The sequence below is a fragment of the Schizosaccharomyces osmophilus genome, chromosome 1 (assembly GCF_027921745.1).
Source record: "Schizosaccharomyces osmophilus chromosome 1, complete sequence".
Taxonomy (NCBI): Eukaryota; Fungi; Ascomycota; class Schizosaccharomycetes; order Schizosaccharomycetales; family Schizosaccharomycetaceae; genus Schizosaccharomyces; species Schizosaccharomyces osmophilus.
The window spans coordinates 708,337-731,491 of NC_079238.1; the positions used below are offsets into that span (position 1 = coordinate 708,337).

The window sequence follows — 23,155 nt, forward strand, 5'->3', positions numbered from 1 at the left end:
GCGCAAGATGTTTCTTTGAGCGATTTCGTTAAATAGTATACAAGTTCTAGTCCAACAGAGACTCTACATTCCCGAAGGACTAGAAAAAGATTTTTTTTTTTTTTTTTCCTTTTTCAGATAAATTTCAGTCAATTTTTTTTCATCTCTTTCTTCGTTTATACGCATTATATTTTCCTTTGTTCACTGGTATACCAACCAAGCTCTTGTAGCTCAGTGGTAGAGCGCCTGTCTCGTAAACAGGAGGTCCAGTGTTCGAGTCACTGCCGGAGCAAAAATCTACAATTTTTTGCCTTTTTCGCTATCCTTCACTTTTTTAAATAACGCACTCCAATGCAGGTCATTACAAAATAAACAAATTAAAAAAATGAAAAAAAAGCCTTTCTTATTATCAATGCTCTTGTATTCTTTTTTCTTTTCTCTTTTTATTTCTAAATTTGTTTATCATAACATGTCATTGTTTTGCTCGTTTTCTTTTTCTGCAAACATTGCTTGCTTCCTGGCCCAAAATGTCTAGGATAACGAAATGTTCAAAATAAGGAATTCTTGTTTGACGCAGCAAACAAATCTACAATGTCCAATGTCCAATGCTAATTATATATATACTTTTTTTTTATAATTCTTTTTTGTTTTGTTTTGTTACCATACTTACGCGTCGTCAACCATGTAAAAGGTGTTAAAGAGCTAGTATTTGTTTTCTATTTATCTGCTTTACCACGATACAAACAAACCCTTTTATCATTCCTAGAGTTCCCATCTAGGTTCTGATCAACGGTTTCCAATTGATTTGTATGTATTTCATTTCCTTCCAAAACTGGACCTTCTGGCTTTGCCCAGATGGAAATCCAAAATCTGCTGGGAAACCTAAACGAAAATTTACAATCAAGAGGATAACAAAATCATCCCTGTTTTCCTTAGGAATAGAAATATCAAGCAACGAGTGTCCAGCCGGCCAAACGTTTCGACTTGCTTTGCACAAAAGTTGCTCCTTGTACAAAGAAACCACATTCTCTTTTAAGCGCGTGGATTGGATTTCCTTTTTCATAGCTTCCTATACCTTTCAATCAATCTCTTTAATAAAAAGAAATCCCTGTATAATGTCGTTTCCCATCGTTACGATGGATTCTCTATTCAAGTTCCAAACAAACGCCAATTGACAGTATCGTGAAAATTTCCTGCTGTAAAAATGAAAATCAAGAATTCAACATCCTGTTTCTTCTATATTTAGCCCCATTCTCTTCCAGACTAGGTTTGCCTACATGTAAACTGAGAGGTGCGACTCACCAGAAAAATTTGCCAAAAACCAAACACCTCACCCATAGCCAAAATGTCGACGACAAGCTGCCGAATGTACGAGAACCGCTTCCCTGAAGTGGATGAACTCGTTGTAGTCAACGGTAAGTTGAAAATCCGCGATTTTTGCTCTCTTACTTGGATATTTTGCCAGTTAGCTGACTCGTAATCTTTAGTCCGTCAAATCCAAGAAATGGGTGCTTATGTCAAACTTCTTGAATATGATAACATTGAAGGAATGGTTTTACTTTCTGAACTTTCCAGGCGTCGTATTCGTTCCGTTCAAAAGCACATCCGTGTTGGCCGTAATGAGGTCGTCGTGGTTTTGCGTGTCGACAAAGAAAAGGGTATGTAACAAATAAAAACAGCATCGTCAGTCATTCTAACCGCCCAATTTTAGGTTATATTGATTTGTCCAAGCGTCGTGTCAGCCCCGAAGATGTCATCAAATGCGAAGAACGTTTCAACAAATCCAAGGCTGTCCACTCTATCATGCGCCATATCGCTGAAAAGCACAACGTCCCCTTAGAAACCATGTATACCTCCGTTGGTTGGCCCTTGTATCGCAGATATGGCCATGCTTACGATGCTTTCAAGTTGGCCATCTCGAACGCTGAACACGTATTCGAAGGTTTGGAAGCTCCCAAGCCTGGAATCATCGATGACTTGTTGGGCCAAATTTCTCGCCGTTTGACTCCTCAACCCATCAAGATTCGTGCTGATGTCGAAGTCACTTGCTTTGGCTACGACGGTATTAACGCCATTAAGGCTGCTTTGAAGTCTGCTGAAGATCTTCGTACCGAGGAAGTCCCTATCAAAGTCAAGCTTGTTGCCCCTCCATTGTATGTTCTCTTGACCAATGCTTTAGACAAGTCTCTTGGTTTAAAGAAGTTGGAAGAGGCCATTGTCAACATAGAAAAGGTTTTATCCACCGCTAATGGTACCTGTATCGTTAAGATGAAGCCCAAGGCCGTCAGTGAGACTGATGAACTTGAGCTTGCTGATCTCATGAAAAAATTCGAAAAGGAGAATGCTGAAATCTCTGGTGACGAAGAGGATGATCAAAGCGGTTCTGAGTAACTCCGGTAAACCAGTATAATAGAAATTATATCTCTTCCCATTAACCACGCGTTGTGAGTCCTTCTTTTTTGGGCAAACCGGTTGTATTGTTCTCTTTTTCTTCTTTTTTTGTTCAAATTTGGAGATTTCATCTAGGGTGTAAAATAATCTACCAACGTTAAAATAGCAATGAAATGTATTAGCATTGATGTGCCTATAGATATGAAGACTGTTGCTTTCTCTTGTATAGAGCTTTGTAATGGAGGATGCTTTTACGCACTCAGGGATACATCAACCATGAATGACAGAAATCATAATTATTAGTACATGAAAAATTATCTAGTAGAAACATTTGGTATGAAACGTAAACAAGGCTTTACTACCACTATGCAATCGTAATGCAAAACTGAATGAAAGAAAGCTAATCAAGACTCGACTAAATGTTTGATTAATTTCCCATTTTTTCACGGCATGCTTCGCAATACCAAGTACCCTCTGGTGGTGCCTTTAGACCAACGCATTCCATGTGGAACCATTCTCGTTCACAATCTTCATTATCACAAGCAACCATTTGACCATAAGATCCCTGTTGACAGAAACAGTACTTCTCGTTATCCTCTTCTTCCTGATCCTCCTCCTCTTCAGACACTGCTTCACTATATGCAGCAGCTCCGGCTTTGACGCTGGGTGCTTTGGAAATTGTACCTGTAGGTCTTTGTGGCCGACCAGCGCCAACGCCATCCACCACACCCTGCTGGAATCCTCCATTTTGAGAAGCAGTTCGACCGAAAATCGAACTTTGCCGCCGTCCAACACCATTGCGAGCTTGAACGGGAGCTTGACGAGCACTAGCCCCAGCAGGAGAATTTAAGGAAACCGAAGAAAGAGAAGTCAGGTCATTCGCTTGATTCAATAATTCCGCCGGGGTAAATCCAGGACCCAACTTCATAAGCTTATCATCCAAGCGTTTTATGTGTCTCATTAACACTGCTCGTGCGCGCTCTGCGAGTTGAACCTTTTCATTCTGAATAATAATGGACTTTTCATATTTTTCTCTTATAGAGGTGTAAAAAGACTCTTCTTTGGGATGGGGAATGTGCGAACCCTGAGATTTGACATGCGATTGAATTTGTTGGTCTGCTGTTTGAATTTGTTTCCCTAAATCATGAAGCGCCATTTCCTTGACACTTATCTCATCGAATATGTGCTTGGTTTCATCGGGAAGATTATCCAAGGACTGCAAATAATCTGTCAAGACGTAAACAGCTTCGTCAGCCATCGTACCTTTTCAACTTCAATGAGAATGAGTGCTTTTCAGCGAATAAACCTGAATTTCAATGTTTACAATAAATAATTTTTCCACCATAGAATCAAACCCTAAGAGTTCCAGCACTCACAAACAACTAGCAAACCAGAATTAAATATACCTACAAAATAGCAAGAGTAAGAATCACCAAGGCAATATTCTATGAATGTTGGTAGAGGACGAGAAAAGTCAATTCGACGACTTCTTCTTTTTCAGCGGACTCCAAAGGGGGGCGACTCTTCGAAATTCAGCAAAGCTACAATCCTATGGTACACTTCAACAAGAGAAAAAAACAGACGAAAGGAAATCAACAAACAATCCTGAATCAGCCGAAAGATTTACAAGCCTGAAACCTGTTTTACAAGCCTTTTCGCTTTTTCTGACAATTTTTTTGGTGGTTACTTTGGCCACTGTTTAAACTACGCTACATAAAAATAAACAGAAATCAACGACAAAACGCTTTCGTAGAAGAAAGGTGAAGAGGAGAAGATACTTCGGAGTCTACAAATTCTTCTTCCTCTCTGGTTTCGCACATATAGAAGCACTTTCAACTGATTGCTTTGCTCTGAAAAAAAAATCATTCAGCGTATTGGAACGAAAGTGGTAAGTGAATACCGCAAACGGAAAACCACACTAAATAAATATCACGACGTAGCAAGAAGTTCTGTAAACAAAATAGCTGTCAACTGCACGTTTCCAATTGTTTGCAAAGAAGCATAAAAATGTGCTTTATTTTATGGTTTTTCCAAGATTAATTTTTTTAAACTAGTTGCTTTATGTGAATATTGAAAGACCTTCAATTCAATTTTCATTTGCGTCTTTTTACGCTGTTTTCGTTGTTTCATTTCTCAATTGAGGTTGTAAATAGTTATTTATAAGGTTTAAAGCTTCTCTACATATTTTTTTAGAGCCAGAAAAGCTTCAATTCAAGAAAGCTCAAGATCCTCTCCTTTTTCTTCTTTCGTTATAGAACGCGACGTTCATACGATTCAAATTTGTCTTTCTCTGTTTGATTTCACCTTCATACGCCAAGTTTTTCTTTTCCCTTGTTCTAGGTATTTGCTTGGTTTGGTTTTTTGTTTGCCTGTTTGTTTAAGGAATATCTGAGAAAAAAGAAAATGAGTGTGGAAGAGACAGATACTTCATTTAATGATGTCGAGTATGGCTCTTTCTTTAGTTTTCGCCCACAGAAGCGCAAAGTCACATACCATCTAGATGAGCAGGTCGGAAATTATCATTATGGTGACAAGCATCCTATGAAACCACATCGTATCACGATTGCTAACCATCTTGTCATGGGGTACGGCTTGCACGACAAAATGAATGTTTATAGTCCTAGGAAAGCTACATTCAACGAAATGGCTAGCTTTCACCGAGAAGACTACTTAAATTTTTTACAAAAAATCACTCCCGACGATGCTGAATCGTATGCTGATACATTCCAGAATTTTAATATTGGCGCTGACTGTCCTATCTTTGACGGTGTATATGAGTTTTCTCAAAGGTCTGCGGGTGCCAGTCTGGACGCTTCAAGAAAATTAACCCAAGGACAAACGGATATTGCCATTAATTGGAGCGGCGGACTTCATCATGCAAAGCGAGCAGAAGCTAGTGGATTTTGCTATGTTAATGACATTGTCTTGGCCATTCTTAATATGCTACGTTATTTTCCTCGAGTTCTTTATATTGATATTGATATCCATCATGGAGACGGTGTCCAACAAGCATTCTACGAATCTGATCGTGTTTTAACCGTCTCCTTTCATAAATACAATGGTGACTTCTTTCCTGCAACGGGAAATTTCGACGAACATGGAATCAAAGGCGGAAAGTATTTTGCGATGAATGTACCATTAGACGATGGTATTGGTGATGATCAATACACGAGCTTGTACAAATCTATCATCGAGCCAACGATCAACACATTTCAGCCTTCGGCTATCGTACTTCAATGTGGAGCCGATTCCTTAGGTTATGACAGGTTAGGTGTTTTTAATCTTAGCATCCGTGCTCATGGCGAATGCGTAAAGTTTACGAAGTCCTTCAATATCCCCATGCTTGTTGTTGGCGGCGGTGGATACACTCTTCGGAATGTCGCTAGGGCTTGGTGCTATGAAACCTCTATCTGTGTGGACGAACCGGTTCCTTCACAGTTACCGAAAGATACTTCTTACTATGAATTTTTTTCTCCCGATTACACTTTACATCCAAAATTAATAACAAAAATTGAAAACAAAAACTCACCCAAAATGTTAGAGGACCTTAGGATACGCGCGTTGGAACAATTACGCTATTTGGGTAGTGCTCCGAGTGTTCAATTGCAGCAAATTCCTCCAGACTTAACTGGTCATTTGGACGAAGAAGATGACCGCCTTAATGATGAATTTCTTGATAAAGTGTTAGATGTTCGGGTTAATGGGTAGACTTATATAATAACGGTTATATTTATGATTAAATGACATGCCTTTCTTTTTCGATTTAATGTACACATACATCTAGTCAATATCTTTTTACGTAATTTCAGCCTATACAATTTTATTAAAACCTGCATAAATGCAAAATGTAGTACCAAAAATAAATCTATACAGACAAACGGCCGGAACTATCTAATCCTCTCTATCTAAACGAACAGCAGAGCCTGCTTGGATCAAGTCCAAGTTCACCTTTGGTCCCATCAATTGACGGATATCAGAAATTCCGTACTTAATCATTGTAGGACGTTCTAATGAAAGACCAAAACCGAGACAACGAACATCCTTAGGAAGACCCATAGGTTCTAACATCTCAGGTCTGAACATACCACTATTTCCGACTTCAACCCATTTACCAAGTTTTTCGTGATAAGAGAAAATTTCCAAAGAAGGTTCGGTATAGGGATTGTAGGCGGGCTTGAAGCGTAAGTTTCGAACATTCATTTTAGCAAAGAAGACTTCCATGAAACCAATCAAATCCCCGAGAGTAAGATTCCTATCGCATATGACACCTTCCACCTGATGAAATTCAGCCAAATGTGTAGCGTCAACGGTTTCGTTACGGAAGACACGATCAATCGAGAAATATTTTGCAGGGTGGAAACCATTTTTAGCAAGCTTATACAACATATTGCCTGAAACAGCGGTGGTATGAGTACGAAGAATAAGTTTACGAGTTTCTTCTTCAGACCAAGGGGCACGATAACCAATACCTCTTGTTTCGCCTCCGTTCTCATGGGTGCCCTTAACACGAGCAACGTAGTCAAGATCAGGTAACTTATCAGTAAAAGCAGGTTTCTTCAAAAAGAAAGTATCCTGAACATCACGAGCAGAGTGCTGCTGAGGAACGAATAAAGCATCAAAGTTCCAGAAACCGCTGTCAACATAATTGTTGGTAGGCATTTCTTCAAAACCCAATTCAAAGAAAAACTTGCGGAATTCCTCACGGACCTTCATCAGAGGGTGCAGACAACCACCAGCAGGAGGGATACCCTCAGCAGCAAAGTTGTAGTCTTTGAACTTGGCATTTTCCCAAGAGCGAGAAGTAATCATATCAGCGGTCAAATCAGTATTTAGCTTTTCAATAGTAAGAGAGAAGTGGGGCCCCTTCTTTAAAGAAAAGTACATTAGTTTGTTGCGTTCAACCAATTTACGCTTTTTCAAATCGTTAAGAGCCTTTGTATCTTTGTGAGTACCATGTTCTTTTATTTCGGCCAACAACTTGGGCGTGCCATCCTCAATAGATTCAGTCTAAAATTAGAATATTGGTAAGCACTACAGCAATGAGAAATTTTCTTACGTTTTTTATCAATTTGTCTCCATCCTTTCTGATCCAACCAAGTTTGAAAGCTCTGCCTTGACCAAGACCTGCTGTGTTTCCCAATTTGTCCTAAAAAAGAGTCAGCTGAAACAGTTCTCTATGCTGTAAATTCATTCGTTTTCTTTTGGAGGTAAGAGAATACCGTGTTCCGTTTTCAATTTGAAAAGCCAGTGCGGGTCAATTATAAAATATAACGCGCAACTAAAACTGGGAACAAACCCCTAAAGATAGATTGATCATTTTTTGACCTCCCGTGTTCAGTAACATACTTTCAACTCACCAATGCTAAGACCACTCATGGAAGCACAGATTTCGTTAAAAACTTTAGCCTCATGAGATCCATTTTTTAAAATTTCTTCACCTTCAGCAGTTAAGGTGTATACCTCGATATCATGACGCTCAAATTCAACCATGCTTCTTGCTGCCAAAGACAAAATTGCCGACTGAGCATCTTGAACGGTCAGCTTTTTCCCTTCAAACTCTATATGACTAGTGTTCGCGATTTCATTTTGTTCGTCAAGCTTTTTAAGTAGAAGAACCTGAAGTGCTTCGACTTTCGACATCCTGTTGGTCTTGTGGTGTTGGCAGTTGGTAAATTTCCAACGTGCACAACACCTCACCAAGAAGTTTCAAACGCTGGCTTTCCTTCTTTATTAGATAGATTCATAAAGTTTTCGTAAATAAATTAATTGATATGCCGTTTTGTTCTTACAACCTTTGACAATCCTGAGGAAATTTTTTTTTCTCCAATCTAGTAAAATTACAACAACCATCCATCGGAAATTACTAGTGTGCTAAGCTTTTAAAAAACACGAAAACAATTATATGCTTAGTTATTGATACATCTTTATCAATTTCTATTCATGACAATGACAGCTAGCTCTCCTTGCGCTTACTTCCTATTATTACACTTTACTAAATATGAACCCATACATTAATTATTATCATTAGAATGGAACATAAAGCTCGACAAGACAAAGCGATGCTTCAACTATCCAGCTAAGTTCGAACAAACCGAAAACAAGTCCATTTTCCTTTTGGAATTGTTATTGTATACATAAAGAGTGAAGAATAAGAAGCAAAATTTTCGTCAACTGACACGGGTCCATGCATATCTTTGGCATTGACTCGAAATAAATACTTTATTTACTGGAAAACTGGGTTTTCTGAACAGTGAACTCAGCATCCTCAATTGATCGAAGAATGTTTTTGAAGCATTTAGCCGTAGTAAAAGCAAGGTCAGTCAGCGGGGGAATTGTAGTATTGGAAGGCTGCTCATGATCCTCATAATCACACAGTAGCATGCAACATTTTCGTAATTCTTGTAGAGACACATGAATAATTCCAAATGCGTTACGGTCTCTCATCAATTCCAAAGGAGCAGAGACGTCAAACAAAGTATCTCGGATAATGCTGGTCAAAATGTGAATAAGTTGCTGCACTTCATAAGTTGCTCTGTCATCACTAATAGCATTCAAGACATGTTGGTTTACCTCGTTGTATCGCCTTGTTTTATCAGCGAGTATTGCCTTGGCAGCAGAAAGGTTCTTTAAATCATCTATGGGATGCAGGGAGGTTCTTGCATAAGAAGCAGAAGATTTACCTGAATCCAACAGACCATACTTTTTCACAATCTCCAACAAAGTAACGCTAATGGAACAAGCAGAAGCATCAATATGACTTATTGGGAACGCACCGTTAGAACCAGCAACTCGAACTTGTTGCATCAAATTATTGGTGAAGGTACATATATCATCTATACTACTACCTAAACCGAGTAACTCTTTCGTGAGAACTGCCTCTCGAAGACCGGAAACGATAGCCTCAAGGGTCAAGGCAATATCTTTAGCAGTCAACATCCACTGCGAAGGATTATCTTTTCTTAAAGACGATACAAATACGTTCATCTCTACAAAATAGCGAACGTACAGTTGCTCGTCTACGATACCATTTGGAGACAACAATTCACGAACCGTTTTCATAGAAACAGTGTTCATTGTAAATAAGCGAACATCGTCATCAATTTTAGAAGCTTTAGCATTAACAGCGACTCGTTTCCAATGTTCTATTTCGTCTTTTTGGGCTTCAAAAGATCTTTCTAATTCATTTATGTGATGCACCTTTGTTGTCTCCGACAATATGAGCCCTTGCATCATTTTTAAGCTTTTGTCAAACTCACCATCAACACCTCCAGGAGAAGCGCTTCTTGTTAATTGAGCTTCTTTTAGCTTTTCGTTCAAAGTGGTGATTTGTAACGACGTTTCATGAAGTTTCTCCTCCATATTGAATAATTTGCTTTTATGATGAACAGCGTCAGAATTCATTTTGGTTTTCAGAGACTCAATTTCTGCTTTTGAAACATCCAAAAGAGAATTTGATTTCGCGAGATTATTCTCCAACATCTCAATCTTAGCTAAATACTTGGTTGGGGAATCTTCGGGTACACGACGAGGAGAACTCTTTGGTACAGCATCCGGCACCGTTGGCAAAGCATGGGATGATGAAGACGGTACTTCACGGCTTGCCGCTTTTGGATGGACTACATTTGGCGAACTTATAGTTCTACGTTCAGTTGGATGCAAAGAAGACGAGGAAGGCCCCTCGATTTTTGAGCCATGGACTGCTGGAGGGTTCTTTTGAGAAGGCACCTGAGGATGTGAAGTTGTCCGATTGGGCTGGGCTATAGAAGGAGTGGTATCAACTTCTTTGAGTGCATTGCTATAGCGAGCCTGCACCTCGAAGTATACATCCATACATAAGTCTCGAAGTCTCGATGGAGCCAGACTAGCCAATTTCTGGCGGGCATGGTTTCGTTTGGGGTGATACGATTCCACAGGAGGTAAAAATGGAACTAAACAGATATTAGTACTTTTTCATTATAAAAATTTTAGATTTCGTTACCTTTTGGATCATTATTAATCCTTCTTTGTAATTCATCGGCGACATCTGTTAAGAGCTCACTAAATTGTACATGAGATAATCGCTGAAGCTTTTCACGGGGTCTTGCATTCGCATTTCGAAGAGCAGGTTCTAAAAACTCGTTTGTTAATACTCATCTTATCAAAAAGAAGACGAACAAGGCTTACCCTTAAAAAATTCAGGTTCCAGGTATTTTGCAAGAAAGCGATACTGACGAATTATGATATTCTGCATCCTACAGCACTATTGAAAAGGGAAGAAGGGCGTTTTACAAATGATGGATGAGAAAAATGAACAACAAAGTCTCCCTTCGACCCTTGGAATGTCCTGAAAGTGCTGAAGCGATGGAAGAGAAGGAACTTGGAGTCAACGTAGCGTGTCCAAACCAAAAAAGAGAAACTGAACGATTACGTCAACAGTAGCAAAAAATGAAGAGGACTGGAACGCAACAAATTCAAGATTCTCAAAAGGAGACTGGTTAGGCAGAAAGAGCTTTCCATATAGACAGCAGCATGCAGGAAAAGGACGAAGGTGATGAATAGGAACCTGTTGCGCAATCCGTTTCACTACAGAAAATCAAGATAACGAAGCAAAACGAGTTCGAACAAAACGGAGCGGTGTAAAAACCATTAATACCGAAACCTAAAGAATAATTCATTAAAAGAAATGAATCGTATAAAGAGCAGGAAGAGTTGGGTGTTTGGCTTGCCATTGAGCCATGATATTGGTAAATTCATCCTCAAAAGAGTCCTTGGCATCTGTCAACTGTTGCACGAGATCAAGAATGGCCTTGCCTCCAACGCTTGCTTCTTCGTGATTGTCTTTTATATCGACATTAATCAAGTAGACAGGTCGACTCTTTGATTCACCTCGACGGTACATGTCTTCACAGATGGCATCATAACAACGTTCTTCACAAGTGATTACCACGTCGTATATAAACTCTTGGTCTTGCCAGCGATTAGGAGCACGCTTGATATGTCGATTCCTGTCTAACATTTTAAGGAGCCCATTCGCCGTATAAAGACGAGAGTCCTGCGACTCTAGCTCTTTATAAATACTATCGTAAGGATATCCAAATGGGTAAATATTGGGCTTGTCGATACTTGGACCCGGAAGACGTACTGCGCTTCCTGTACCAAACGAATCCACCTGGTAACCAGCATTTCTACACCATTGAGTATTAGCATAATCTTCGAAACAAATAAGGAATTTCGAATGTAACGTACTTGAGTAAATTGTGTGCCTCCATACTGCGGTTCTGATTCGAAGCGCAAATGACACTGATCTCAAGCTGTGTATTTGGAGCCATCGTCTTCGCGTCAATTCTAAACAGTAATCTTATCGACGCTTTGTTTTCCTTTTTTACACCAAAAAAGGACCGAATGTCGCGTAAACTGCTTTATTTTCGAGTTTTATTTACACTGCACTGAGTGTTCCATTAAAGGCAGCGCGATGCTTTTCTCATTCTTTCTTCAAAATAACGCGTCATGATATTATGCGGTAAACGTTTAACAAGGTGCAACATTTTGAAAAAACGTGACTGCTTTTTAGGATACATTGATATATAAAGACACTTCTAATACAAAATAAACAAATGCGATATGATGACTTTTGGCATTTGTCCAAAGGATACACGCTCAGTCATTGAGTTTGTACCACTGTAGACAAAACCGAAGCTACCTTATATTCTTTGTCTGATCGTGTTTTCTAATATAGTCGATGTTTCACCTTTGAGACAACCGCTGTACGCGGGAAAAAAGTACCAAAAAGGTATACAATAAATTTTGAGATTAAAAGCCAATAAAGAACAGTTGTATTCAATAAGTGAATCGGTAAATGTGGTTTTGTGAGAGTAGTAGAGCGGAAGATACCGGTATTATCCACTAGCCAATATAACAAGAAGTACGCGAGTACTAATTCCAGTAGGGAACATTTTAATGAACATGATTCATGCATAGCGTTCAGTTAAAGCTGCTACATGTTATTTCAACTTTTTACTTTATAATCAATAGTACATTAGAGTCTCGTAATCCCAAAATTTCATTCACGGAACAAGTTTTAAACTACAGTGCCTGCATTGGAAGCAATACGGGGCCAGAGATCAGCACATTCCTTAGCAACAGGACCAGTGATAGCAGATCCCTTCATTTCACCCTTGGGGTTGACAATGACACCGGCGTTGTCTTCAAAATAAAGGAAGACACCGTCCTTACGGCGCCAGGCCTTGCGTTGACGAACAACAATGGCAGGCATAATCTTCTTACGCAAGTCAGGCTTACCCTTCTTGACAGTAGCAAGAATCATATCTAGAAAGCGTTAGTACAAAACCTTTTCGTGCCGAGATTAAAGTTGTGAAAAGCAAGCAATTTATGACACTTTTCTCTGTTAAAAAGGGCCAACAATTGTTTGTATAGCAAACCTTTCACTCGCTATATTTCATTTACTTACCACCACAGCTTGCAGCAGGGAGACGGTTAAGACGAGCACCAGTACCGAAAACGGAAACAATGTAAAGGTTCTTGGCACCAGAGTTATCAGCACAGTTCAAGATGGCTTGAACAGGGAGACCCAAGGTCATCCTGTACTTAGTACCGGAAGCTGCACCGCGTCCACGAGACATCGTTATGTTGTGTAGAGTAGAAACTTGCTATGCTTGTTTTGTGTCCGGTGTGACTGTCTTTCATTTTCTGACACCTCTTCGTTCCCTCTCGCTAAAATAAATAGCAAAGCGCAACGAGCTAATTGTTCGTTGTGTAAAGTAACAATATGTAAACAAAAACGAAAAGGCGGAAAATAGCAAATGTTTGCACCAGCTGACAAGTCGTTCACGGTACAGGTATTAAAGGAATGAATTCAAAAAAGAAAGATTTACTTTTGCTGAACAATTTCTTGGTGTAGCGTACAGAAAATTTCATTCTATGCCGTTCAACATTTCATGCATCCCAGAACCCATTGCAAAGTAAATTTATCATGCGTCTTAAAGTCCTCCATTAATTGGCAATATTGTGCCAGTTGCATAAGAGTTTTTTAGCAAAAACGTGCAAGCATCCACCACCTCATCGGTAGAAGCTAAACGCTTTAACGGGACACGTTGCTTCGCGATTTGACGCATTTGCTCATTTAGCATAGAAGTGTCCGTGTATCCTGGTGCAACAGCGTTCACTCGGATTCCCCGGGCTGCCACTTCGGTAGCTAGTACTTTAGTGAATGTTTCCAATGCCACTTTTGATGCTGCATAAACGCTCGTTCCGGGAAGGGAGTAGTTTGCTAGCCTAGATGATAGAAAAAGAATAAGCCTGTCTTTTGGACTTCGTTGGCGCAACCATATAGAGACGGCAATCTTTGAGAGTTTCATAGGAGCCAACAAATTTGTATTTATGATATTATCCACTTCATTTTCACTAGTACGAACCAACAGGCTTGATTGCGTAACTCCAGCAGCATGGACAACTGTGTCAAACGTCTCTTTTTCAACAAGATTCGAAATGCTATTCATGTCCGTGCAAACGTCTGCCACAGTATATTTATGAAACTGACCTTGAATATTGGACAATGAGCGAATTGTCTCTTGAAGTCTTTCTTCACTTCTGCTTACCAAATGGCATTGATGACCTTGCTGACTCCATAGTTGAGCAATTCGTTTTCCTATACCACTACTCCCACCTGTTATTAGAATTCTGCGCATACTTAATAATAAATAAATATTCTTGCTTGTTACGTCCAAAGGTTCTTACATTTAGTCAACTCAAAGAAAGATCAGTGGAAGTACACTCTTCGCACAGTATGTGAACAAAAAATCCATAAGAAGATCATAGAATTTAATTGCTGCTTTAAGAATTCTCATATATTACTTTATTAATGAACAAAAAATATAATACTATAACACACATATAGCCGATAGGAAATGGACATAGGAAAATATCCAAACAATATATCCTACCCATGGTTTCATCAGAGAATTTCGGACCTTAGCGAATAATCATTAAAAGTGAATAATAAAAAAGAAGTGCTCCCAATCTACAGGAGCCTTCTGCATGACAAGGATTGAATTAAATACAATAATTTGAGCATACATTTTGTTTGTTTCAATCATGATGAATAGGTTTATAGCAAAAATAATAATTGATATGAAATTCATTCCGCTTTCACGAATCCAGTGTTAGGCAGTAATCGACAAAACTTACACGTTTCAGAGTTTTTATACAACATGATGAACAAAAAATCCAGAGAACAAAGTTACTCCCTTGATTTAGAAGCAAGGCAGCTTTTAGAGGGTTCTGACTTGGACGGACGAGACAGAGTTGTCGGTTCTACGTCGCTGGTGCCATGCACCAATTTCTTGGACCATTTCACTTTCCGCTTTGAATTGGAGGGGGATTTTTTGGCTTCCACGTTGACGGGCTTGATACTAGCAGGATCGGTTTGTCTCGGGGAAAGTCCAGTGGCTTTCGCCTGTCGAAACTGTCTCTTTTTCGAAAGTGAGTCAGGATGATGGTCATCTTTATCTACTGTTCCATCTTCAGAGTGGACGTCTCGTAGCAAATTTGCAAATTTGTCAGATGTACCCAAAGTTTCAACATTTCTTTCTTGCAATGGCTTTTCTGTATATTTACCACCAGAAGAAGCCATTTCTTTCATATTCTTGGAAAAACTTTGTTTCTCTTTTGATTGGGAATCCGTTTTGCTTTTTAAGGAATGGTCCGAGACCGGCTTTGTCGGTCTTGACGAAACCAAAGCTCTTCGAATGGCAGGACTAGCTTCCATAGCAGCTAACCGCCTCGGTCTACCCAAGACAGATGGAAGTTTCGGTGGAGGGCTGGGAGAAGCGGGGGTAGGAGAAACAGGTTCGTTTTTGGCACGCAGTCTTTTTCTGGAAGGAGGGGACAAAGGCGTCCGCACGGAAGAACGAACTGGGGAGCGTAAAGGTGGAGAATGAATCGAAGATGCACTGGAGTTTGGGGAACGATTAAGTTCCACTCTTGAGGGTGGAGAATTGAGCATAGACCCTGTTTTGGTAGGACTTGGAACTCGCGAAGGAGTACCGAGGACGACACGACTAGAGCCATTTTCATCTACAAAAAAGAGATTATTTTTCCGTTTTGAACGGGCCGAAAAAAAATGATCTTGCTCAAAGATTCCAGGAGGCGTTGAAGTCAATGAAGGATTGGAAGATACTTTGGGAGAAGATGTCAATTTTTGTTCCTTACCAGAAGCTTTCGTCGGGACAAAGTTCTTCGGAGAGGGTGAGCCATCATCAGAGAGATCTACTTTCTTTATAGGCGTAGAAGTTTTCTCTTGAAGGGAACTCATCATGGCCGGGGACGTTACTTTGGTCGGACTAGCAACTCGTGGGAGGGAAGAGGATGGCGGTTTAAAGGGGGATAGAATCCGAAGAGGAGAAGAAGCCAAACTACTATGAAACGAAGGTCGACTGGGCGAGACGGAGGACAAAGGAATGGACGGGAGAGTGAGAAAAGGAGTTACATCTGTCATCGAAAAGCGTGAAGGGACCACCATAGTTTTTGTTGAAAGAGAAAATGACTGAATAACTAGAAATAATTGGAATAAGAATGAATGATTCAAAGAGAACGACCTTGAAACCGTTCAGTTGGAATAAAATGAAAAAACCTGCTTCTGTGGTCTTTTTTTTTTCTGTTCAAACCTTATAAAAGTGTTTCTAAAGTAAAGATAAAAAAAGAAGGAAGAATGCCTGTAAAAAGGCAGCACAAGCAATATGGAAGACTATTCGATTATTTTTTGTTTCTGGGATATACTGCTTCAAAGAAAGCCGATAATTGAAAATATTTAGGAAAAGGAAGCTATATGGAAAGAATATGAAGTTTTGAAGGTCTTCGTTTGTGTACTTCTGAAATCCTACGACGACGCTAGAGGTAGCAAAGAATCAGACACAGATGGAATGTAAACAAGGAGTCGAAAAGGGTTGGACTGAGGAAGAGCATTACTTTTAATATTGTATAGGAAGAAGGACATTTCCCAAGCGAGTTAGGGTAATGATTATGGAAGATGAAACGATCGGAACCTCTTTTTCTGTTACCATACATACGTGCACTAGTAGGGAGAACCCTTTATGGAATAGATCAAAACTGTTTAGAGACAACGTTTTTGCTATAGAAAATCTATTTTTAATGATCGAAACAACAAAAAACTAAGCCTGACGTACTTTTTCTCACTGGAATTTCTGTAAATGGGAAAAGAGCAACCACCGGGCTTTGTTAGCTTAATCAACGAAAGGAAAGCATAATTAGCTAATTAGTCGAGGTTGAATTCCTTTGCGGGCAAGAAATCACTAGAAAAAGGCCACATTTGTCGAAGTTTCTTCTAATAGTTGTTTTCAATTACAGCCGCCCACAGAAGAAAATACAAATAGATGAAAGAAACTTATTTGATTGAAAATGAGCCGAGGAAAAAGCATTTTATTCTTTCGTTCACCCTCTTTTTTGCTTTCTTTCTATATGATCGCATTTAAAGCAAATCTTGATGTTTTCAAATTCGCTAAAGCCAACTCAATTGTATTAAGCGAACGTTTCCTTCTAAGGTGGGAAGCAGCAGTTTGATCGTTTGTTTTTGTAGTTTTTTCTTTTTTAATCCACTTGTTCAATCAGAAAAAAGATAATCGTATGAAAATAATACAACATTTTCCTGCAGAGCCTTCTATGAGTATTCTCTGTTGGCTTTAGTGGTAGATTAACGTTGACGTTATATTGTTACCTGTTGAAGAAAGTAAAAAAGAACACGACCACTTTTGGTGATTACGATTGGCACATCTAGTGGTAGACCAGAGTTGATTCAATGGAAAGAAAAAGAAAGAAGACCAAAGTCGGTTATGGGTTTGTTCAAAATAGTGCGCATACATTGAAAAATATATGAATCATCTTTTTCTATTGACGTCTCTTTGCATATTCCCTGTATTCTACCGGCATCATCTCATTGGTACCATATGATGACGATAAAAGTGGTTTAACCGGATGTTCTTGAACTTAACAACTACCAACCTCTTCTTGAAACCAACTACAGTTGCAAGTAGATTTTGTTCACTCTGCAAATACAGTTGCTAAACTTTTGTAATTCTGCTTTTGTCACATTTCACTGCTTGACTTCAAGCCTTTTCTTTTTGTGTCCACGTTTCCATCTCATCACAATGTTACGCTTTGCTTCCAAGAACGCTTCTCTTTTTGCTCGTAACCTCACCGCTTCTGGTGTTAGACAACTCCATGGCAAGGCCGCTTTACCCCCTTTGCCTTATGCTTACAATGTATGAAAAACAATTTTGTTTCTAGTCATACATATAGAATCTATATTTCTAACCAGTTCCCTTTTAGGCTCTTGAACCTGCCATTTCTGAAACCATCATGAAATTACATCATGACAAGCACCACAACACTTACGTGACCAACTTAAATGCTGCTCAAGACAAATTGAGCCAGCCCGACCTTGACTTGAAGTCCGAAATTGCTCTCCAAGCCGCTATCAAGTTCAATGGTGGTGGTCACATTAACCACACCCAATTCTGGTCCATCATGGCTCCTACCAGTGAAGGCGGTGGTAAGCCCGTTACCGATGGTTCTTTGCACAAGAGCATCGTCGCCAAGTGGGGATCTCTTGAAAACTTCCAAAAGGAAATGAACGGTGCTCTTGCCGCCATCCAAGGTAGTGGATGGGCTTGGTTGGTCAAGGACAAGGAGGGCAGTCTCCACATTACTAGCACCTCCAACCAAGACACCGTTATCAACGCCAAGGTTATCATTGGTATCGATGCTTGGGAACACGCTTACTATCCTCAATATGAAAACCGCAAGGCCGAATACTTCAAGGCTTTCTGGTCCGTTATGAACTGGAAGGAAGCCGAACACCGTTACGCAGCCAACTAAGCTAACTTCCGTTTTTTGATGGATGTGAATGTATATCCGTATATATATATTCATTGAACTCATTCTTCTTTATTGACGCATTCAAAGCTCAACGATCGTCACTGGATTTATCGAATCTCGGTTACTTACTAGCCCCCCCTCTGTTTTTCTTACGAACTAGAAAGAAATAACAAAAAAAATGTCTTAACGTCAGCTATGTAACGTCCACTAAAAGAAATTTCGAATAATATTTTATTACATTTTGAATTCTAATTGTAAGTGAGTAAGTTGTGTCTGCTGAGATCATCCTTTCAAACCAGAGCATCTTTGTTTTCGTAAAAAAATCCTTTCCAACCTTTAGTATTAAAAGACATATGCAACAACATCATCAAGCGTATTCGTGAAGAAGGGTTTACCAACAATTTGGAAGCTGCAACAATGACCAACTGGACGCATAGAAAATGAATTAATTTAAGACAGCTTCATGCAATCTTCGAACCAAGATACTATTGGAAAAATATCCTTGGATGAGATGGAAATAACGAGTGGAAGTGGAAGTAAGAAACAAAAAAGGAATGAAACATATGAGCTCTAAGATTCGTAAGATTGCTGTTCTAAAAGAAGCTCGACAGCTTGTTGAACATCATTAGTTTGGGACAAGGCTTGGACGGCTTGCGCTCTTGTTGTTTGCATAATAGTTTGTACAGTTTCAACGTCTTCTTCTCTCACACCAGCCAATTCAGGACGTTCCGACCGACCGCTAATCATATCATATAACTGAGATGCAGGTCCGGCTGGCAAAACAGGTGCAGAAGGTTGACGCGTCACAGAAGGTCGACTTCGGAAAGAGGGGTTTCTTGGTATGCTGGATGTGAAACCTGAAGCTTCAGCATCAGAATGAGGTGTAGTATCTCTTTGAAGATCTGGAACGTTTGTAGAACCGGTGTCGTTGGTAGCATTGATATCTGCGCGAAGGTTTGTATTAAAGTTGGCAGCAAATGCAGGAAACAAGGAAGAGGGATCAAAGTCCAAAGGTGCTTGGGAATCGGTATGGGGTGGACGAATATATATATGACGAGATGAAGAAACGGCAGGAACAAAGCGAGCGGGTAAACGCCAAGACGTATAAGGGAGAAAACCATGGCAATAAAACATCCCGACGGTCCATCCAAGGACGGCGTTAAAAAAAGAGCTAGGCGGATTGGATAAGGCTAGTCCCAGTAGAGGAAATAGCATTTGAACTTTATCCGTGATGAAAATTTTATAGAATCGAACATAGACGGTTGATGGAACGACGTAAAAGTATTGATAAAGGATGGCGAAGACAACGAAGGTAGGGCCAGGGTGAATGTATCCAAAGTTATGGAATAAGTAGGCTAAGGGAAAACAGAATAGTGGAGTTATAAACGTTCCCATTGCAAACATATAAATGCAAAATGAAGCATATTTATTAGATCCTAACAACCGTTCCACGTCTCGAGCTTGATACAGTATAAAAAGTGCCTGAAGAACCTCTGTTGAATTCCAGTAGACCAATTGCCATATTAAAAGTCTCCAGTACTAAACCATGGTTAACAAATGTAATTAGAGGAGCCTCAAATGCTGTTTGCACCAGCCAGAGCTCGTCAATGTCGCAAAGAAGTAAGTACCTGATAGTGAGATGTCAGATGCAAAGTATAATTTATATGGAAATAGGGCTTCAATCCAAAAACTCCTGCTACGACTGCAGCAGTAGAAATTCCTATTAACAGAAATTTCGTAATCTCCATATTCGCAGGAACTGAATACAGTTAGTTTTATGTCAGGATTATGCGACAATATTCCACCAACTGAAGAACTTTGGCTTCCAAACTGATTTTTTGGTTTTTACTTACCGTTATTACTGCTACTCGACATGATGGCTCTGAAATTGCTTTTGGTTTCTCAAGCAAATGGCCAACACTGACCGACTTGGCCATAGGATAACGAAAACCGTGGTGACTCGTTAATTTGGCATCAAGAAGAAGGAATTACCCAAGTCTAAGAGTCGAAAGGGTTTATGGGTTTCAATACGAAGGTTGTTTTATATAGCTTCGTCAGCAAAGACGCTCAAGAAGCTTCTACAAGTGAACAAACATTCTTCAAAGGAACGTAGAAAAATATGCATTATCAAGAAGTCATAGTCTCATATCAATAGAACAAAAGCAGGCTCATCAAGAGGGACGTGGATTCAAGAGGGTAGGAATTTCTTCAAACCCGATAGGTTGAAACACAGCGTCCTCTGTAGCACCGAAAGGTTTCATCCAGATAATATCATTCTTTAAATAAACAGTAATCCCTCGAGACTTTGCAGCTTGAGCAGAAATTCTGAAAAGAGCATTCCCACTAAGGGGATGCGACTTCCGTAAAGGTACCAACAGGAAACCCTGGTCACTACAAAAATCTTCAACAATTTCTCGGAAACTAACAGTTTCTGGAGCTTGGCGAATACTTTCATCTCGTAGTTGATTTGCCAGCTTTTGCGCATTCAACTTCTTTTCGTTGCCATCCAATTTTTGTTGAATCTGTGCGCCCACGTAAGAAGTTGGTGGAGTAATGGTTTTGTTTTCCAAAGATTCATTCATCATATCTAAACCTTTGGAAAATCCTTGTTGTACATAAACATTTGTCGCTACGTCTTCTGGAAAAAACGACTTCCACCATCTATACCATTCACTAGCTTCTTCAAAGTTGGGTGAAAAGGTAAGCCATTCATACAAAATCATCAGCCATTTCGAAAAAAAGTGATCAATCAGTAACTTTCCGTAAACAGTGGCCCGGAAGGCATCTTTCCACGCAAGGACAGTTAATATGACGTTCATATCTTGATTTGAAGGATCAATCACTAATTTCTCCTGCAAGAGCTTTTCTAACTTTGGCAGTATCGTCTTTTCCAATACACGGTCTAACATATCATCCGTAAATGCAAATCGCCAAGCGCTAAAATCATCCAACGGCCCAAATCCGATATCCCATCCGGACAATACCCTTGACAGACGCGTCAAGACCACCGACAAAAGGTCATCAGAAAAACTTCCCAAATACGGTAACCATGGAAATATCCAGTGATGCAAAGAATCGGCTGATCTCTTTCGTGATCGCATTGACGGCTTCCATATATTAATTTCATCTTGCAATTTCGGGAGAATAGAATCCTTGATTAGTACTTCCTTGACTTTAGATGGAACAACCATGTCCCATGCTTCTAGTAATTGTAATGCTTTTGAAGTATCTCGGCTATTCCAATCATCCCGTAATGCTTTAGAAACCCTTGTTTCCCAAAGCGCCATCATTAAAGATTCATAGTGAGTAAAATTTGCCTGGCCTGACTGGTCTTCTTCCATTTCTAGTTCCATATCCAAAAACGTATCAGGACGATCTGTCTTGGGACGGAACGCATTTGATTGAAGAGAGTTCCTCCAAGATAAAAAATGCTCTAACAAAAAGTAAGGGTGTCTAAAAACATCCCAATTCTGGAATGGCTTAGATACCACAGCCATCAAAATACTTACAGCGACAGAATCGAGTTCGTAATGCATGTTGGGTTCAGTAAATTCAACAGGAAGTATCTCAATCAAATATGTTACAGGCTGTATGGCTCTTTCTAATTCATCTACAGATTCATTCACATCTTCCACAGCCATATTTGCTATACCAGCATGAATTTCGTCAACCTTTTCCAGCAACTTTTCCAACCGATTAATTTCCATATTTCTTTGATCATACTCATTTGAAATTCTTTCTTTTTCCATCCTAATGTACGCTTTTCGGGCTTGCAGCTGCTGCCAGCTCGTAACATAATTTTCTGATTCCACGCGCGCTAGGCGAGAAAGTTGGTCTATCGAATCATTAACGTCTTTCTCATTGATTTCAGCTCCAGGTTTTAAAATAGTGGAGGTTACCTCAATCCTCTTCGTTTCATTGATGCCGGCATCCAGAATACTAGCAAGGACAGGTGGAATGGAAAAGTCTCCCAAGGCGTTTGACAACTCGGAAGAAGACTTTAGTTTTTCTTTAGTTTTCTTTTTCATCTTACTTTCTCTCTCTCGTTTCTGGCGGATTTCTTCATCTTCGCTGTCCGAAATTTCTCCTCGAAGGATTGCTTCACGTCTTTCTTTTTCTGTTCTTTCACGAATTGCACCCAAACCGACCCTTTCTGGGCGCAATTTGGATTCCACAGGAGCCGCTATACCTTCGGCATTCGCTCCTAAACCTTGTCCCTTTTTGTATCCCATTTTCTCCAGCATTTTTGCGCCGAATCCTTTAGTATTAAATTTCATTTTTGGAATCTCACCACCGTTTTCTTTTTCTTTTCTGGGAGTATTATGAGTCCCCTCGAGTAAATCACTAGAGGTTACTGTTTGTTCTGACTTCAGCTGCTCATTCTTTCCAACAAATCGTATATTTTTTGGAGGAACGCGAAAATTCTTAACTTCTGGATTATAGTATCCGTCTTCTTCCTCATCGCTTCCGAAGATGCCCAGCATGGCGCGTTCCTTTTGTCGAGAGCGTCCATCTCCTGTCCATTTTTCTCCTGGCCCAGATCGGCGCGTCCCAAAATCTAATTCCTCTTCAAATTCTTCTGATGAAAAGTCGCTCATACTGAGGAACACTAAGCATATCGCTTGTAATTACTTGCAGATTGGAATCATCAAGATGATTTGGTCGAAATTACAGGATCCATTAATACGTTGGATCTCACTAAACCAGATTGTGTACTAGCTAAATACTTCATTAACAAATAAAAAAAGTTAGCTATTGAAACAGAAAGACTGAGTACTGACTTGAAGCATGGCCTCAATGTATACCTAATTCTTAAGGCGTTCGCGCTCATTCGTGCAGTAAGCCTACAAAATTGTATATCAAGCATTGTTCACCAAATACTATATTTCATCGTAGC

At 39.7% G+C, this 23,155-nt stretch overlaps 12 protein-coding genes and 1 non-coding gene across 13 annotated transcripts; 4 read left to right on the forward strand and 9 right to left on the reverse strand.

The window, feature by feature from the left end:
• Nucleotides 1-199: 199 nt before the first annotated feature.
• Nucleotides 200-271, forward strand: SOMG_20009. Its single transcript has one exon. It is a non-coding gene; the product is annotated as a tRNA-Thr (tRNA).
• A 1,053-nt stretch (nucleotides 272-1,324) lies between these two features.
• On the forward strand, nucleotides 1,325-2,370 carry tif211 (translation initiation factor eIF2 alpha subunit; the record flags this gene model as incomplete). Its single annotated transcript, XM_056179119.1, has 3 exons — nucleotides 1,325-1,394; nucleotides 1,467-1,637; nucleotides 1,691-2,370. The coding sequence occupies 3 exons, from the start codon at nucleotides 1,325-1,327 to the stop codon at nucleotides 2,368-2,370; spliced, it is 921 nt and encodes a 306-aa protein (XP_056035468.1).
• Nucleotides 2,371-2,797: 427 nt separating this feature from the next.
• Nucleotides 2,798-3,628, reverse strand: png1 (ING family-like protein Png1; the record flags this gene model as incomplete). The annotated part of the gene is made up of 1 exon (XM_056179120.1): nucleotides 2,798-3,628. The coding sequence occupies one exon, from the start codon at nucleotides 3,626-3,628 to the stop codon at nucleotides 2,798-2,800; it is 831 nt and encodes a 276-aa protein (XP_056036952.1).
• A 1,145-nt stretch (nucleotides 3,629-4,773) lies between these two features.
• hos2 (histone deacetylase (class I) Hos2) lies at nucleotides 4,774-6,078 on the forward strand (the record flags this gene model as incomplete). Its single annotated transcript, XM_056179121.1, has 1 exon — nucleotides 4,774-6,078. One exon carries the CDS (start codon nucleotides 4,774-4,776, stop codon nucleotides 6,076-6,078), a length of 1,305 nt encoding a protein of 434 aa, XP_056035470.1.
• Nucleotides 6,079-6,261: 183 nt separating this feature from the next.
• Nucleotides 6,262-8,010, reverse strand: frs2 (cytoplasmic phenylalanine-tRNA ligase alpha subunit Frs2; the record flags this gene model as incomplete). Its single annotated transcript, XM_056179122.1, has 3 exons — nucleotides 6,262-7,377; nucleotides 7,427-7,516; nucleotides 7,717-8,010. The coding sequence occupies 3 exons, from the start codon at nucleotides 8,008-8,010 to the stop codon at nucleotides 6,262-6,264; spliced, it is 1,500 nt and encodes a 499-aa protein (XP_056035475.1).
• A 579-nt stretch (nucleotides 8,011-8,589) lies between these two features.
• Nucleotides 8,590-10,600, reverse strand: spa2 (Arf GAP, GTPase-activating protein Spa2; the record flags this gene model as incomplete). Its single annotated transcript, XM_056179123.1, has 3 exons — nucleotides 8,590-10,298; nucleotides 10,349-10,477; nucleotides 10,534-10,600. 3 exons carry the CDS (start codon nucleotides 10,598-10,600, stop codon nucleotides 8,590-8,592), a joined length of 1,905 nt encoding a protein of 634 aa, XP_056035476.1.
• A 423-nt stretch (nucleotides 10,601-11,023) lies between these two features.
• Nucleotides 11,024-11,678, reverse strand: ssu72 (RNA polymerase II CTD phosphatase Ssu72; the record flags this gene model as incomplete). The annotated part of the gene is made up of 2 exons (XM_056179124.1): nucleotides 11,024-11,534; nucleotides 11,596-11,678. The coding sequence occupies 2 exons, from the start codon at nucleotides 11,676-11,678 to the stop codon at nucleotides 11,024-11,026; spliced, it is 594 nt and encodes a 197-aa protein (XP_056035666.1).
• A 749-nt stretch (nucleotides 11,679-12,427) lies between these two features.
• Nucleotides 12,428-12,989, reverse strand: rpl2301 (60S ribosomal protein L23; the record flags this gene model as incomplete). The annotated part of the gene is made up of 2 exons (XM_056179125.1): nucleotides 12,428-12,675; nucleotides 12,818-12,989. 2 exons carry the CDS (start codon nucleotides 12,987-12,989, stop codon nucleotides 12,428-12,430), a joined length of 420 nt encoding a protein of 139 aa, XP_056035665.1.
• A 357-nt stretch (nucleotides 12,990-13,346) lies between these two features.
• oar2 (3-oxoacyl-[acyl-carrier-protein] reductase Oar2) lies at nucleotides 13,347-14,054 on the reverse strand (the record flags this gene model as incomplete). Its single annotated transcript, XM_056179126.1, has 1 exon — nucleotides 13,347-14,054. One exon carries the CDS (start codon nucleotides 14,052-14,054, stop codon nucleotides 13,347-13,349), a length of 708 nt encoding a protein of 235 aa, XP_056035616.1.
• Nucleotides 14,055-14,605: 551 nt separating this feature from the next.
• SOMG_00333 (Clp1-interacting protein Nsk1) lies at nucleotides 14,606-15,886 on the reverse strand (the record flags this gene model as incomplete). Its single annotated transcript, XM_056179127.1, has 1 exon — nucleotides 14,606-15,886. The coding sequence occupies one exon, from the start codon at nucleotides 15,884-15,886 to the stop codon at nucleotides 14,606-14,608; it is 1,281 nt and encodes a 426-aa protein (XP_056035615.1).
• A 1,642-nt stretch (nucleotides 15,887-17,528) lies between these two features.
• Nucleotides 17,529-18,258, forward strand: sod2 (mitochondrial superoxide dismutase Sod2; the record flags this gene model as incomplete). Its single annotated transcript, XM_056179128.1, has 2 exons — nucleotides 17,529-17,642; nucleotides 17,710-18,258. 2 exons carry the CDS (start codon nucleotides 17,529-17,531, stop codon nucleotides 18,256-18,258), a joined length of 663 nt encoding a protein of 220 aa, XP_056035670.1.
• Nucleotides 18,259-18,828: 570 nt separating this feature from the next.
• Nucleotides 18,829-20,133, reverse strand: dsc2 (Golgi Dsc E3 ligase complex subunit Dsc2; the record flags this gene model as incomplete). The annotated part of the gene is made up of 3 exons (XM_056179129.1): nucleotides 18,829-19,797; nucleotides 19,887-20,017; nucleotides 20,112-20,133. 3 exons carry the CDS (start codon nucleotides 20,131-20,133, stop codon nucleotides 18,829-18,831), a joined length of 1,122 nt encoding a protein of 373 aa, XP_056035669.1.
• Nucleotides 20,134-20,429: 296 nt separating this feature from the next.
• Nucleotides 20,430-22,856, reverse strand: ntr1 (RNA-binding splicing factor Ntr1; the record flags this gene model as incomplete). Its single annotated transcript, XM_056179130.1, has 1 exon — nucleotides 20,430-22,856. The coding sequence occupies one exon, from the start codon at nucleotides 22,854-22,856 to the stop codon at nucleotides 20,430-20,432; it is 2,427 nt and encodes an 808-aa protein (XP_056035668.1).
• Nucleotides 22,857-23,155: the final 299 nt, after the last annotated feature.